This window comes from Cannabis sativa, chromosome 5 (genome assembly GCF_029168945.1).
Source record: "Cannabis sativa cultivar Pink pepper isolate KNU-18-1 chromosome 5, ASM2916894v1, whole genome shotgun sequence".
Taxonomy (NCBI): Eukaryota; Viridiplantae; Streptophyta; class Magnoliopsida; order Rosales; family Cannabaceae; genus Cannabis; species Cannabis sativa.
The window spans coordinates 18,781,838-18,798,466 of NC_083605.1; the positions used below are offsets into that span (position 1 = coordinate 18,781,838).

The 16,629-nt window shown below is 32.0% G+C and overlaps 2 protein-coding genes across 2 annotated transcripts; one reads left to right on the forward strand and one right to left on the reverse strand.

The window, feature by feature from the left end:
* Positions 1-2,193: 2,193 nt before the first annotated feature.
* On the forward strand, positions 2,194-5,083 carry LOC115717739 (histidine-containing phosphotransfer protein 2-like). Its single transcript, XM_030646717.2, has 6 exons — positions 2,194-2,327; positions 2,450-2,580; positions 2,697-2,771; positions 4,288-4,359; positions 4,503-4,575; positions 4,671-5,083. The coding sequence occupies exons 1-6, from the start codon at positions 2,268-2,270 to the stop codon at positions 4,716-4,718; spliced, it is 459 nt and encodes a 152-aa protein (XP_030502577.1). The 5' UTR covers positions 2,194-2,267; the 3' UTR covers positions 4,719-5,083.
* A 4,627-nt stretch (positions 5,084-9,710) lies between these two features.
* LOC115715788 (protein CYCLOPS) lies at positions 9,711-16,574 on the reverse strand. Its single transcript, XM_030644460.2, has 11 exons — positions 14,780-16,574; positions 13,828-13,883; positions 13,264-13,404; positions 13,058-13,106; positions 12,925-12,977; positions 12,100-12,788; positions 11,694-11,737; positions 11,530-11,575; positions 11,235-11,283; positions 10,833-10,961; positions 9,711-10,060 (listed from the first exon to the last, which is right to left on the reverse strand). Exons 1-11 carry the CDS (start codon positions 14,963-14,965, stop codon positions 9,937-9,939), a joined length of 1,566 nt encoding a protein of 521 aa, XP_030500320.2. The 5' UTR covers positions 14,966-16,574; the 3' UTR covers positions 9,711-9,936.
* Between the last annotated feature and the right edge of the window lie 55 nt (positions 16,575-16,629).

Genomic DNA, 16,629 nt, shown 5'->3' on the forward strand with positions numbered 1-16,629 from the left:
TGACCTAAAAGTAGGCTTAACTAACAAATCAAAGAACACGAATAGCCTTTCAAGATTGAGCCTAATCATAACAGGATTAAGAACATTGATCTAGGATCAACTAGGCGATATTGACTTGAATAGATATTACGGTAAGTTTAATAAATCTAAGTCAAAGTTCAATATCGGTCCCTTCCGATGCATACTCCATGCATCCAACCTGAGCTTTACTTTAACCAATGCTCTGGAAAGAACATAGCACTTCTCCAAATGCAAGTAAACTCTGTTGTAGATTATCATATCAGTAAAACCCTATGTCTGATAAATCTAGGAAACTTTATTCACATAGTCATGTTTACTTTCCAATGTGTTGACGGCACAATAAACAGGATCAAGTATGTGAAAAGGGTTTCAGATGAATTTATACATTATGTACATATAATCATGAAATAAATCATGTGATCCATGCAACATTAAATGTTATTTCTGATCTATATTAATAAGTAAATCTGATTATATTGAAATGAGTTTTATTTAGGGCATAAAACCCAACACCGAACCCGATGGAGAGAAAGAGATCTAGGTTCAAATCTTGATAATGCTCTGCGACAGAAAGGAATCAAGGGCTAGAGATCTTGAACGGCATGAGTCATTATATTCCGCTCCAACTAATGTAAGGTTTTCTTAAACCCTTATGTGTTTAATTTCATTGTTTTAGAGATATTCATATTTAGGATGTTAATCAACATACATGTTAGTAAATCTAGATCCTGGTAAAATATTCCAAACAGGCCAGCCCCAAGTGTCAACCTGGGCACTGGCCCTGTTTTTGGTACCCAGGAAATGTTTTTTCTTTCGCAAAAGGACCTATTTTCTTATTTTTGATGAAGACGAATTGTCAACCTGGGCGCTAGGTGCTCGGGGCCCCCGGTGCTCAAAAATGAACTTGCTCTGATTACTATTCTGATACCTCAAATATGTCCGTCGTATGTCTAGTTGATGTTTCAATACAAGTTTTTACCCTTTTGCACTAAGACGGTCCCGAAAACTGAAACCCTAGTTAGATATGTCAACTTGGGCACAGAGTGAAACCTTAGGTGCCCATGTTGGCTTCCGAGTTGCAGGTTCATGTCATTTTAGCTCCTCGAACTTGGATTAGGTTACTCCATGTCTTCATGGTACTAAATACTGAAAGATAGTAGGTTGGATTCAAGTTATTAAAGTCTGAACTTCCATCCCGGAGATCCCAAGTCAACCTAGACACAGGGCTAGGGTCCCCTTCCAGATCAACTGTTATGACTCAGGTTTATTCAACTCTGCGACGTCATCCTTCATGCCACGTGTCAAACATTGATGTCCACGTCACCAGGGAAAGTTTTCGGATTAACACCGTGCTTAAAAAAAAACGGGTCGTGTCGTGCTGTGCCACAGAAAAATACGGGTCGTGCCAACATTTTCAAAGGGTAGGCTCGACACTGCCCATAGGCTCGGTAGTTTTCGTGTCGTGCTTGGATTCGTGTCATGCTTTTCTTGTGTTGGCCCGTATTTCTAAAATAGGCCAGCTCGTTTTCATATCCGAGCTTAAATTCGTACTTTACTTTTTCATATATTTTTTTACAATTACTAAAGTATATGTAAATTTTATAGCTTTAGTTGTATTTATATAACTTCTTAACAATATTTTACAAATAATCATATAAAAAATTATTAGTATTATTAAAAATTAAATATTTACTTATAAATATTCAATTTTTTATATCACACTCTATAAATAAATCAATATATAATCTTAGTTTGTCGTGCTTTAATAGTTTTATTTATAGAACTATAATATTCATTTTTATATTTAAATTTTATTATTATTTTAACATATTTTTAATTGATAAATTCATATCTAGAATTTGATCTGTTTCTACCAAAAAAAAAAAAACCTACTTATTTTCTCCCTTTTACAAGATAAATACTATCTTATTCTTTTGTAACTGTTAGTTAATTAGCAAAGGTCTCTACACGTAATTAATTAAGCAAAGACCAAAACTGCCATTCTATAGCTCAAATAGTGACAACTTTGGTAATGATGCCATTCTCTACTCAAACTTACCGTTTCATGCAACTCTCCAAACAAAGCCATGATGAGAGGGTCTTTCCTCATGACCCCTACTCCCACCATTACTCCCATAAATAGGTATAGCCATTGCCATACTATTTCACATTTCACACACTTATTCACTTCTCTATCTATTTTGCAGATCCCATTTCTGAATTTCTCTTTCTGCCTCCCTAAAAAAATGGTGGCCTTTAACCATTCTCAACAGCTCGTTTACTTCTATCGCTCCAAGCAAGAGCAGGTCGCTCCTCATATATTTATATATATAGCTTGTAATTCTGTGTATAACATAATGTGTTAATGTGCATTTTGTTATTACAAGATTTAAGAAAAAGAATAACTTATATTGGTGTTGTGTGGCAGGGTATATTGGATTCCGACTTTGATCTTCTTGAAACTTGTCGAGTTGAAGGAAATCCTCTTTTTCTTTCAGAAATTATTGATTTCTTCATAAAGGATACTGATGAAAAGATGGAAGAACTTACCAGATTTATGTATATTTTATATATCTTTTTTCACTAAAAATATATATATTTCATACTTAATTTTTGGTTAATACCACTATGATATGATTACTTTTATATTATAGAGCTCATTAATTTTTGGTCAGGTCGGTGGAAACTGATGATTTCAACTTTAGCAAAATTGATCAAGTTGCTCACAACATCAAGGGATGTTCTGCTAGGTAATTTAAACTTTTGACTATTGTAATATATCTTTCTTCTCTATAGTTTTAGTTATCACCCCAAACGTAGCTATATATTGTTGATGTGCTTGTTACAAAGTAATATAGTATATATATAAATATATATGTTTAAATAGACACTGTTAATTTTTTCATATGAGTTATCATAATTCCTTTATATATTAAGTAATTAATTTATTAGGGATTTTCTTGTACCCACGTAGCTAACAAAATAATGATCATATACAACTCAAATAATTGTAATTTTTTTGGAAAATAAACATATGTAATTTATCGGATATATCGTGTTTATTAATGAAGTTATATCCAAATCATAACTATAATATTGAAAAGTAGCAACGAACTAATATATTTTTCGAAAATAAACATATCTAATTTGTCGCATATGAATATACATACCCTTAATCGTATTTATTAGGTGAAATCATATCTAAATTAAATGCAACTATAATAATTGGAAAGTAGCCATGAATTAATATATTTTTCGAAAATAAATATATGTAATTTGTCGCATACGAACGTACTGTTAATCATATTTATTAATGAAGTTATATCCAAATTAATTGTAACCATAATAATTGGACAGCGAACTAATATTATACTTAATTTATGTCCTATATAAGCGCGTGATGAATAGTAATTTTTAATCTTACTATTATGACAAATTCACATACGTGTGATAATTAATTTATTTCTAATTAATATTAGATATCTCATGCTGAATAGTGCACGTAGAAATATTATACTATTTAAAACAATATTTATTGTCAATAATTAGTTTTTACGTAAAAATTAATATCATTTTTAATCTTGATCTTTCTATACTACAGCCAAAATTTTTATCATATACTTTTATTAGTTTAATATGGTATCAGAGCTAATAAATTTAAAAAGTATATTAAATCATAAAGTGTTCATAAATTTTACATTTATACTCAAAATGTAATTTATATAGGTTAAATAGCGGTAAAAGTACCCAAAGTTTTAAGTTTGTAAGTGGCATAATCCCAATGTTTATTTTTAGAGGCATAAGTACCCCATGTTTGTAAAACTGTAATTTTTCTCTAATTTCGTCTGTACAAAACCTGTTATAATTTTCTTAAACAGACCACATATAAGGTCTAGATTCTGGATCATTGAGTCTAAACAGGAACATGTAGTATCAGTTACTTCCAAATATTCTTTTAATTAATTTAAAACGGAGTCTGTACTACCAAAACTGGAGAACAATTACAATTTTACAAACATTGGGTACTTATGCCGCTAAAAATAAATATTAGGATTATGCCACTTAGAAACTTAAAACTTTAGGTACATATGCCGCTATTTACCCATTTATATATTCGGTATTATGAACGCTTTTATATATTTTCAAAATGTAATCTATAGGTTGGAGTTAGTACCAAAACTTCTCCATCCTCTTTCTATAATTGATGGTATTTATTATAATATAATAGATTATATTTACTTATTTCTAATTGTTTTGGAACTGCAGCATTGGAGGTTGCCGTGTTGCCCTTGCTTGTCAGGAGTTCCACCAAGCTTGTAATCATAAAAGCAAAGAAGAGTAAATATTAACATTCTCTTATTACTAATATTTTCCAAATTTATATAGTAACGAATATATTGAATTCCTTCATAATATATACTGTCAATATTGAAAGTTATATAAATAAATTTTCTAATAACTAATGATTTTACTGTTATTAGGTGTCTCTCAATCTTTCGAAAGGTCAAACAAGAGTACAAGATCTTGCATGACACACTGACTCAAATGCGCCAGGTGATAATACTTATTCAAACTTCATTCTATTATAGAATTTATTTATTTTGTATGAATTTTCTCTTTTACTTTGATTTTGTGAAACTTTTTCGTAGATGGATAAGGCCAAACATGGTGGCGGGTCTAGTAGCAGTGAGAACTGATTAAAGATCACTTGGCTACATTTCTGCTGGTTCAAGTCCTCTTGATGAAGTTGTTGTGTCGTTTGTTTTGAGTAGTTTGAAGTCAACGATGTTTGTTTATGATGTTTTTTTTTCAGTTAATTTGTGTTGTTTTGAATTTTGTTGCAATTATTGTTAATGCACTATAAATGGTGGACACATATAGTATGTGTTCCAATGGTAATTTTTTTTAATGGTATCTAAGAACCTTTTTTATTTTATATGTTCTATTTTTATTATTGCTTACTATTGAGTGCTTTTATATTGTTTATGACTAATTAAGAAAAAGAACTTAGTGATCACTGATAAAAAAATCTTACAAAAGAGAATAAATATTCAGATGATATTGTAGCAAGTCCTCTATCATTTTGTTTGAAATAAAATGGTGTATATATCTCTTTTCAATTCTTATGTTTTCTTTTGAAATATCATTCTTCTAAGGATTAAAGGATATAAATTAAAAGAGCGAATCTGTGTAAAAAAAAAAGGAAAAAAGGGAAGAAAAAAAATTAAAAGACATAATAAATAAATTTAAAGTTAAAAATTATAGTTACTTGTAATAGTTATTTACATGGAATTTATTTTTCTCAATTAGAAAAAAATGAAAATATTTTCATAAAACAATCAATGTTTGATAATTATTTATTTATTTATTTATTTTAATTTAAATTGTTTATTGAGAATTTTAGAAACTAAATGAAAGGTTTATGAATTAAATAACTATTGAGTAAATGAGACAAAGGATTTCACGTTGTTCGGAACATTAATTATCCCTAGTGCACGAGTCAATATATTGGCCTTATAGGTGTTTAAATATATTACAAGAGGTGTTTACAATAAAATCCTAATTCTGATTCTCTAGGTTTCTCTTAAAGAAGATGAAAGCTTAGAGAGTATTTTAGCAGAGCTTTGACTATGTAATTTTTCGATCCCCCCATTGTGAAGAAATAAAGATGTTTATATAGGCTAAAGTACGAGTATGGGCATATCCATGACCCTCTTAGGGTTTTTTTGCAAAAAGCCCACCAACTACTGGGGTAAATTACATAAGAATACTGACTAAGGCTCTTTCTCATGGGGCGAAGGGTCTATACAACTAAGATCACTATTAGTGCAGGACGCGTGTCGGGTGGAGGTTTCACCTAGTAGACAAAACCCTCATACGAGTCGTCGGACAGAAAGATGTATTCAAAGGTGGTACACGCACTACCATGATTTGACACAGGCGAAAAGATCTGATCCTGTGTCAGAAAAGTATAATTATCACAAGAGTCATCCAACTCTCGCTTTGTGACAAGCTTCCAGCTTTTCTTGTACAATTGGCATTGCCTTAGACCCTTCGTATGACTCCCAGGTGTCTTCCTGTAAGCTTAGTTGATTTAGTCTTCTCCAGTACTCAGATGGATGATAGGGCTTCCGGGTCCTGAACGGTAATTTTCTTTGTGGTAAATTTCTGGGCCTTTTCTAGATTTGGACCTCTCCCGAGTTTGTTTAATCTTTTTGCGACTTTCTCCAATTAAAGGGACTTAGTTGATAGTCACTCAGGTCGTCACCTTTTACCTTTTCCCACATGTTCTTTATCCAAAAATGCAAATAATATTTACCCCCCAAGCTTGCAGGATTCCTGCGTGGTGGAAGCTTGTGGTCTCCTTCCGGATTACCAGGGTACACCTGGGAGATGTAGATGAATCTTGAGAATGTGGGAGCATCTCCTTCATCTAGAACTTGGTAGTTGAGAGATAAAAAACTTTTATGGTAAACAACTGGTAGTTCACACATTCTTTAGATCTATAAATAGTATGCGCCTGCAAGAAGTGAGTTTATTGCAGGAAAATTCAAATGATGGCAGAGTTATGATGTGACGATTCTTTAATGAATAAGGGGCTGCGAAAATGATGATGATGATGATTCAATGCACATAATGATGACAATTAAATTCCTTGATTCTTTCAAGGAGCATTAAATGTAGTCCTCTCAACTCCCTGTTGGATCAATTTGTGCTTTTGAGCTAATTTGATCCTGGCCTTTGATTGGACTAACTTCTCCACTATAAATAGGTATGAAACCCCCATCGTTTTCCTTTCTTACTACTTCTAAGCTTTTTGAATTCTTTTGCTTTCAAATTCAAACCAAAGCTTTCCTTCTCAGAACTTAAGGCCAGAAAAACTTTGAACCCAAACTTCTTTTTCACGGTGGATGTACGAGAGTCTTGATACCATCATAAATCATCTTCTCCAAGTTCAAGCAAGAAACTTCCCAACCACATTACCTCTAGACCTCAGTATGAACCACCCCCAGTTAAACAAAGATTTTGACGTTTAGGCAGGCTTCGACCGAGTTATCAGTTGGGTACGCAACTCTTTAGCCATCTACAATAGCCATCTCCCTTTGTAATGACCGCTTAGTTATTTTTTTTAGAATTAGTAAATAATTAGGGTCTAATTTCGCAAGTAGACTTTTAATTATTATTTTTATGATTTTGGAGATATATTTGAATTCTAAGTGTGCTATTTGTATTTTATATGAATTTTAAATTTTTTTAATATTTTTATGCCCAGTAATAGTGGAACGCGACGTATGGCTTATATAGTCACTTTATTATGGTTTAGTATTTTTAGAATAGCGAGACGATTTAGTTAGACATTTGGAATGTCAAATTTAATCGGGTCATGCATTTTGATTATTTTACCCCTAAATATCTTGATTTCTTTTTGGTTGAATAAAGGGGCAAATTAGTCATTTACTTATTTTTGTTAGTTAGTGAGTTTTATGGGGCTTCGTAGTGTTATTCCTAAGTAGAAAACATTTAGTGATGAATTAATTAAGATTAATGTTTATTCAAAGTAAGAATCAAAAACTAAACTCTCCCTTTCTCTCTCTTCATGGTCGGCCAAAGAAAAACCCAAGAGCATTCAAACATTCTCTTCAATTCTAGCTAATTTTAGAGGATTCCTGCAAAATTTCTAGTAGTTAAAGTTAAATACAACCCAAGGTAAATTTTCCTTCATTCCTTTCTTTAAAATTTTTTAAGAAAAGAGTTAAGTTTTCATGCTAATTTTAGGATTTTTTTTTTCTGTATTGAGTTTGTCGACTCACAGTTTTTATTTTCATGTATAGGTAAGAGCAAAGGTAAGGCTGAACAGCTGTGAGGTCGAGCAGGTGAAGATTGTACATATCGAGGCGGTTAGACCTGGAGTGTTCGATGTTCGAGACATCAGGCTGGATTTTGATTAGTTTCTAGGCAACAACTTTTGTAATTAATATGTTGTATTTTGTTTGTAACTTTTGAAATGTGGAATCCTGACTTTTGTAAAGTTTATTTTATTTTAAGTAAAGGTTAATTAAGAAAAGTTTTAATTAAACACGATTTTCAATAAACCTGTTGATTAGCAATGAACTGCACAGTTAACTTCAAATCACGATAACACGCCTAAGCTGGTAGGGTGTTACACCCTCCTTCGAACCATGATACAAGTAAGTGTTCAAAACTTGTTGAACTTTTCGATTTCACACTAGGGTAGAAATTTTCGTTCAAGCTATGTTCTGAACTGATTTTGCATGTGACCGTTAGGAAGAGTATCTAAGAGATTAATAGGTATAGAACTAATTAGTAATGAGATTGTCTTTCCATGAGTGTGCATGTGTTTTCTGGGTAAATTGGTTTGAAATCTTAAAACTTGTACGGGTGATTTTCATGCATTTATGTTATTCTTTATTTACCCATTCAAAGTCATTAAGGCTTCGAATGGGGTTATTTTCTAGCTTCTTGCTGTTTCGTAATTTTTTGTGGGTTCCTAACCTAATATTTAAAGGTGACATTTCACGAGGAGGACGCTTCCGGGTGATGGGTCTGGAGGGGACCTCTCCTAGCAATTTCAAGGGAAGCTTTCCCTGATACCCTTATTGTCCTTATGCAATAGTAAATAGGCTATAACAATGATGAAAAATCATGTATTTCACAACAGAATGAAACATATATAAGCATCAAGTATCACTTTATCAGAGAAACAAAAGCTAACAAAGAAATAGAACTCAAGCACTGCAAGACTAAAGAACAGCTGGCAGATATTTTCACAAAGGTGCTACCAAGAGGAAAGGTCGAATTGCTACAAGACATGATTAGAGTTACAAAATTGTGTACCAAGGAGGAGTATTAGAAACTGCTACAGATTTCTATAATACTCAATTAAGTCTAAAATATTCTACACATTTGTAGAAAAACTTACTCTAAATATTTTAGATAATTGTAGAATATTTTGAAATTTTCTTGACACGTGAAAAATACAATAGAGCACATATGCATTTCTAAAAAATTTTAGTGTAGAAGTTTTTTAGTTATGCATGCTTAAGAAATATGTAAAAGTGTATGGATAAAATTCTTAAATCTAGACAAACAATTGTAGCCACTAAAGCTTGAAGTCTAGCAACTATAAATACCCATAAAGGGTTCTAAATTGTAACCAATACCGAAAAGCCAAAAGCTACAAACTATCAATAAAAGCTTACTACTTTGCTTACAATTCTTTCTTCTAAACCAAAACTATTCTCATATACTAAACTAACCACTACTCATCAACATCACTACTTTATCACAAAAATCATTAAACCCTTTATTCCTTCATATCCACCTATTTAAATGTAAACTAGTACAAATTAATTCTCAAACAATCAAATAAGAATTGAAGTTATACAAAAAAATCATTAAACACTTATTCTTTAATATCCGCCTATTTAAATTTAAACTAATACAAATTGATTCTCAAACTATCATTATAAAAAATTTGAAGTCTAAAATAAATTGCTAACAAAATTAAAAAAAAAAAAAAAATCCATTTTCTCATGTTGGATTGAATCACTAAATTATGAATGCCTATACGAATTATCAAAGTAAAATTGTTTGCTTATGATAAGTCTTATTTTGCAACATTTTAACTACCAATGAATTTATCAGTTCATAGTTTTGATAATTGTCGATTTAAAGAAAAAATGGAACATGCATTTTGAAATTATAAATCTTCTGCAAATATATTTAACACATAGATAGAATATAGCATACACTATAACTAAACAAATATACACCAGCTCCTTTACACATTTGATTTGATCAAAAAATAAGCCAATGCTGGTTTACTATTCAAAAGGATTAACATAATCCATCTCTCACAAGGATTTCTTTTTCCCTAAAACCTAAACAAATGTTTCATATCTTGTCAGTTTCTGACATGATCCTTTTAATCTCTTCTATAAGGCATTCTTTTTCGTCTAGTAAATCCTCATTCTGTTTTTGAAGCTCCTCAATCTGCTTGGTCTGCTCAGAATCCTTCCTGAAATAAATGCAACAGTAAGTTAAACTACAATTACCATAAAATGAGTTAACACGAAACCAAAGTTTATTTTAGACAGATAAGGCTAAAGGAGAAAGGAAATTGGCTCGAAAAACTCATACGGACATACACATACAAGTGTTCCAGAACCCTTTCATTAGAATATCAGCTAGTTATGTCTCTAATCGAGTACAAGTGAAACCTCTATCCAACTTCTACCTATTTTGTATGATCATGCCTAACAAGATTATGAGTGATGTTTGTTGGTACCTTTTTATCTGATTGTTAGATCATCAAGAACAATCTTCAACCATAATAATTCACAAGTTCCTTTTCCCATGACTTATAATTTTTGCTTCAGCACATGATCAATCAAGCAACTACTTGTTTCTTGATACTCTATGAAACCAAGTTCTCTCTCAAGAATCTCTACAAAGTCCTGAATTTTAACTCCTATCAATAACTAATCTTGCCCAATTTCGCATCAGTGTATGCTTCCAACTCTAGATTCCCATTTCTCTATAATAAGATGCATTTTCTATTTCTAGGCTTATATTTCAAGTATCCAAGGATTTTGTAAATAAATTCCTAATGACTCTTTTGGTGAGTGCACAAGTTTTTCATACAATAATGGCATGCTGTGTAGTTTCTTAACCAATGATCGATATAACAATTAAAGTGAAAGCTAGATACGATGATGTAAGTTTTGTTCTTTATTTATTGTTTATCCGACTATGAAAAACCATAATTAAGAGAAATTAGACTGCTTTACCTGTTCATGAAGGACAAGTTAAGCTTTAGTGATCGCACTTCCTTCTCCAGATTCTCACACCGCTTCAAAATAGATTGCATATCTGATGGAACAATAGGACTCAAGTTTCTTTCTTTTGCTTCAGCCATTCTAATAAACATCAACAAAAAAGTTACTCGTGAAGAATAAAATTTAATCGACTACATGTTCTCTCAAAATCTGAAACAAAAAACAATATTAGGAGTAGTTGGGGATGAAAGAGGTTTCTACTTTTAAAAGTGGTTCTTATGTGATAATATCAAGCAAATCTAGGCTTGATACAAAATGGGATTCTCAGGAGATAATAAAAAGATTCTATAATTCAGAATAAGGTTTCTATGATGCAAACATAATCCTCCAAATTTATGAGAAATGTTAACTTACTTTCGCGATCGCTCCACCCTACGCTTCTTGGTTACGTCCTCCTTGTCAACTACAAGATTGCTTTGAGTAAGAATGAATGCAGTAATGTTAAAAATATACAACAGAAATTGCCAAAATAATAATAAATAATCCAACACTAAATTCAACAAATTTATGTGTTCCCCAAACAGATGTTATTTAAACTTAAACTGTTTTGTAATTCATTTATGACAGCACTCAACACAGTTAGGACATGGACACCATGATCGTGCTTTTTTTTTTTTTTGAGTGAAACACCATGATCGTGCTTAGTTACCTGAAATAGCAGATGTCACAGATCCATGTCGACGAAGGCTTCCCCTCTGAGAAAGGTACAGGGAAAAGAGTGATTACTAAAAATAGGCAAAATGTTTGAACATTCACAGAATATTTTTCAAGTATTTTAAATACTGCATTCACTAATCCTAGAAAAAAGTGTACCTTTCGATCATCTTTCAAATTACCAATGATCCTTTCCCTGATATCTGCATTTCCACAAGAAGATACCTTTGTTACATAAGAAAAATCCTAATTTTAAAAAGTCAGGGAAATGGAAGAAAAGTATCTAATTTCAGACTTCTGAAATAATATTTGAACCATGGCATAAGAAATATGTCCCCCTTGATTTATTATCAAAGAGCCAAACAAATTTATTTGTTATTTGCCTCCCTGCTATAGAATCCCCTTGATTGTCTGAGATAGTTCTGTGAAGTACTTCTTTTTGAGCCTTAAACATAACACTTCAGGAAAGAGCTATGCATCAAGACTATGATGGATCTATTATTTTACTTGGAGGAGGTTCAAAATATTGCATAATTGATACAGTGTTATTGTTTCAGTTATATACCTTTGGCTCTAGAACCATTTTCTGAACTTCGATTTGTAGATTGTTTCCTTGAGGTCTCAGAAACACTTATAGCTTGACCAGAGTTACTGGGACCATCACACGCATCGAAACCAGATGAAATTACTGGTGCAGCTTGAGAAGATTCACTTTGAGAAGGTTCTTGAGAACCTCGGCTTGATTGAATTGGATTTGTAGAATTTACAAAACCTTCCAAATCAAGATTCATTGATCCATCAATTATTTGTACAACTCCAAAATCCTTGACTTGATCAGGGGATACATCATGAAAATTAAAGGGTTTCTCATTAATCTGGTTCCTTTGTTCTTGACTGAAGTTCACATTGAAGGTGAATTCTCGAGCAGGAAAAATCTCGTTGCAACTATCATCTTCAACAATTTCTTTTTCGATATGGTTGTTGAGCTTCTTACGTTCTAATGTTCCCTTAAGCATGTTTACGACAGAAGTCACTTTATCAATCTCACCAACTGGTGGGTTGTTAAAAGTAGAGGAGGAAGAATTAGATGGAGACATAAAAGTATCCATTTGGTTGGGTATCTCACAAGCTGAGGAGCCAATGAATCCATTTGGATAATATTGATCCATTGTGTTGATGCCTTGTGCAGAAGCATGGTGTAGCACTTCAAGACCAACTGTTGATTGGAAACTTTGCGTTGCAGCATACTTCCTCCTGCACGAAACAGAAAAGTAACACAATGTTATTCAATGCAACTAGAAAACTCAAGTGAAAACAGAATATGTGCAAGTTATATAGTATTCCTATTACTATTGATTTATACAATTATTGGAAAAAAAAAATACTATACCGCAATTCAGAGGATCGACTTCTTGTCATGGGTTGAGAACTATGAAACCAAGCCTACACAGACGTGAATAGTTAGAAAAAGAGACGATGTGGTTTTAGTAAAAACTTAGACAACCTCTCAACACAAGACAAACCTTAGCCAGATACAACTCACTACCATGTAATCCCTTTTCAACTGCATTCCTGAAAAGAAAAATAATAATATTAATGATTGGAAAAACAAGCTAGCAGAAAAACGATGAGTACCCTATTGGAATAAGAACCGTATAAACTGTTTTAGGCAATGAACAAGCGGGTGTATGTCTCGCATTGCACGAGATTCAATGGGAGCAGTAAAAACCTGATCGAGTGATGATTGACACTGCCAGAAGTATCATCAGCTGAGGCATAATTTTGAGGATATATAATGTCATTGCTTCTTTTCTTTTGGAGCATACCAACATGTTGCTGACCGGTCAAATTGGATATTTCAGTGGATATCCTGCAAATGTATTTAAATTAAGAAAGCTAAAAACTTTAAATGAAAAAAAAAATGCTAAAATATTATGTAAAAGTATCTAGTGAACAAGCAATCTGCAAAATTTCTGTCTTAAACTGCTCAATGAGAACATTATGGATGCCAATCAGCTAAAGGTAACTAATTGTTTCCAAAATCATCTAAATAGCTTCAGAACATTATGGATGCCTGATGTTAACTTCTCCTCCAGTAATAATATTGAAGAAGTTATTATAATTATTACTGTTGTATATTGCAAGCAAGTTCACAGTGGATCATCTTCACTCACCACTTCTTTATTACATTTTTATAATAATTGAAAAAAAAGATACAAGAGATTTTAAATCTTATCAGCATAAGAAATAAGATGATCAAACTAAAAAGGCTAAAACAACTTGACTTACTCACCTTCGCGATGCTTGTCGAGTACGATGTGCTATACCGGACGTGTTGAAGGAATTATTCTGGAAGTGGAGAAATATTAGGAAGCAGAAAGAAATGAACTAGAAATATTAAAAATACTAACATGAAAAAGGCATGAGTAGATAAGTAATAGAATTGAGTGTTCACAAAACTCGTGCCCTTTTCATGTTACTATTTTTAAACTAAATGAAGAAACACAGTATCGACATCCCCTTGATAGAGCCACATAACAAATAATTCTGCCTAGTGTTTATGGGGTTTCAAACTGTGTGATGAATTTCGTAAACCAGACATGTTGAATCAAAATAAAATCGACTGCTTTGCTTTCCATAAATTGCTTCTGATCGGTTTAACTTGGTTACATAGATTAATAAATGTGAAGCCTAGACCATCTCCATGCTGGAGAAAATATGCAAATCACTTAAGAGTCTACATCTAACTTTGTCTTAAGTTTTAAATTAGAGTAAATTTTCTTGTCTTCTAAAAATTCAAAATGGAAAGGAGAGGGAAAAAAGAGTTAAATATAATAAACAAGTAAGAGAAACTGAACTGTGTTTTTTTCTTTTTTTAAACATTATGTAAAAGAAAATCATTGAGCAGCAACCATGCAATGGATTAACAATTTATGCAAACAACAATATCCCTATAAGAAAGAAACTAATATGAGTATCAGAAGAATTATATCATAATTAAGCTCATACTTTACAATGAAGACAGTAAGATGCATTTAATAATAGCTTGTAGTTCTCTCATAGTCTGCCAAATAAAGAGACTCATAGAAGGGATAAGATTGATGAGAATAGTTTATTCCATGTTTCATTTAAGGACAGCACAAGATTTTGATAATGAGCACTGAATATAATAATCTTCCTTTTAAAAACATCCAAAAGTAAATTGAAAATTAAAGTTAATCAACAAAAATGAAACAGATGCTTGCCTCTCCATTTGTTAGCCAACTTTTGAAAAGCTCCTCACTATCGGTTCGAAAGTTTTGAGATAGATTCCTAAACCCCAGGACATCAATGGATGGAACAGAAGGTCCCACTGAACTCTCCATATAAGATCTTAGAAATATCTCCTCACTGGTGTTCCTATATAACTCTGGAAGCTCTCTTCCTTCCATTTCCAAGAAACTCTTTTTTCCTTGATTTTGAAGAAAGGGAGAAAACTGGAAGAAGCTTTCTGCTAACTACTTTCTCCCTTTTACAAGATAATTACTCACTGTGCTCCCTTTGTTCCACCATTTGACCATAAAAACTTTCCAAGACACAACAAATTAAAAGAACACTAAACTTTTGAAAGACCATGGAAGAACTATCAACATAAACCCAAATCTCTAATGAACAAGACAAATAGAAAATCAACTCAAGAACAAACAAATATCAATCCCAAACTCTCAGTCAAACTTTCACCAAAACTTCAAACCCAAGTATCAACAAAACATTTTTTTTTCCTAGTCAGAAAAACATAGTTATTTTCTCAATCAAAAACCAAAACCAACGAAAGGATAAACTCTCAATTCACTTCACTTTAACCCAAACCTTGTGTGTCTGAGCTAACCAAAAAAAAAAAGTATGGCATAAAGAATCATATGTACAAAAATTAGACGTCACAAGTATTTTTCTTATTGTAACATTATTACAGAACGATGGTGGTAGTAGCCGTGGCTGTGGTCAATATAAATTTAAATATATATTTATGGGAATCTATGGCTTTCGGTTCTTTTAAGATTCGTCATGCCATAAAATTGTCGTTTTCTTTAAGGTAAAAGAAAGTAACTTTATTGGGTCAAAAATGTAGTTAATAATGCTAAATTTTAAGGTCTCGCTGTTAAGAAAATTTTCAATTAGTTTTGGAACTTTTATTATTGTCTTTCTCTGTAATGTTGTAATAGAAAATTTAGAGAGGTTGAGGTAGTACCAAAACCACAGCGTAGTGATGATGGAATGAAAGAGACCTCCTGCGACTGACTCTTCCTGTTTCCATTTATAATAATAATAATGTAGCCGTTGAAATGGCGCTATCATTAGTTTGGGCGGCTATTCGGTGTGAAGTCAACGTGTACCTATTTAGGATCTGTTAATATTCTATTTTTATTTAGTTATTTATTAATTTTTTACAGTGAATTAAATATGATAGAAGATAATTAGATTGAAAGTGAACCACTTCTCACTTGAATTTTCTATTCATAGAACAACATGCCCAAGTCACGTATTACTAGAAAACAGAGAATACAGGACAGCATGCCTTAGGAAAGTGAGAGTAAAACTTTTACATAACAGATACCTAATAGACTTGTAATTCTAACAAGCCCTTAGAAGTTAACTTTTGGTGAAGAAAAAAAAAATAAGAAGAACAAAAAGTGAAAAATATAAAACAATAAATTCTCATGTTTGGTATTTAAAGAAAAATTGTATAGAAAAAGTTTTGATTCAAATGAAAAATTATTTTTTTTTATTATTATCCACGTTTTTTTCCCTACATTTTCCTTATTTTTTTTTTTCTTTTTCTTCAAACATAGCCTAAATTTCCTAAGATTGAAGAAAAAAGGCTTACCGTGATTAAGATGAACTAGCTAATCAGGCCAAAAGTGAAGAACTTATTCGAAAAGAACTTTATGATCAAATCACAACGCTGGCTGCTATATACAACACCTGGCAACCTGCTATAGTACTGATTATTCAACCGTAGCATTAGCTACCATAGTAATAGAATCAATCTAATGGTTGCATTTTTCACAACTCCAACAACCTTAATTGATCCATCCAATAATTTTCTCATATTCAA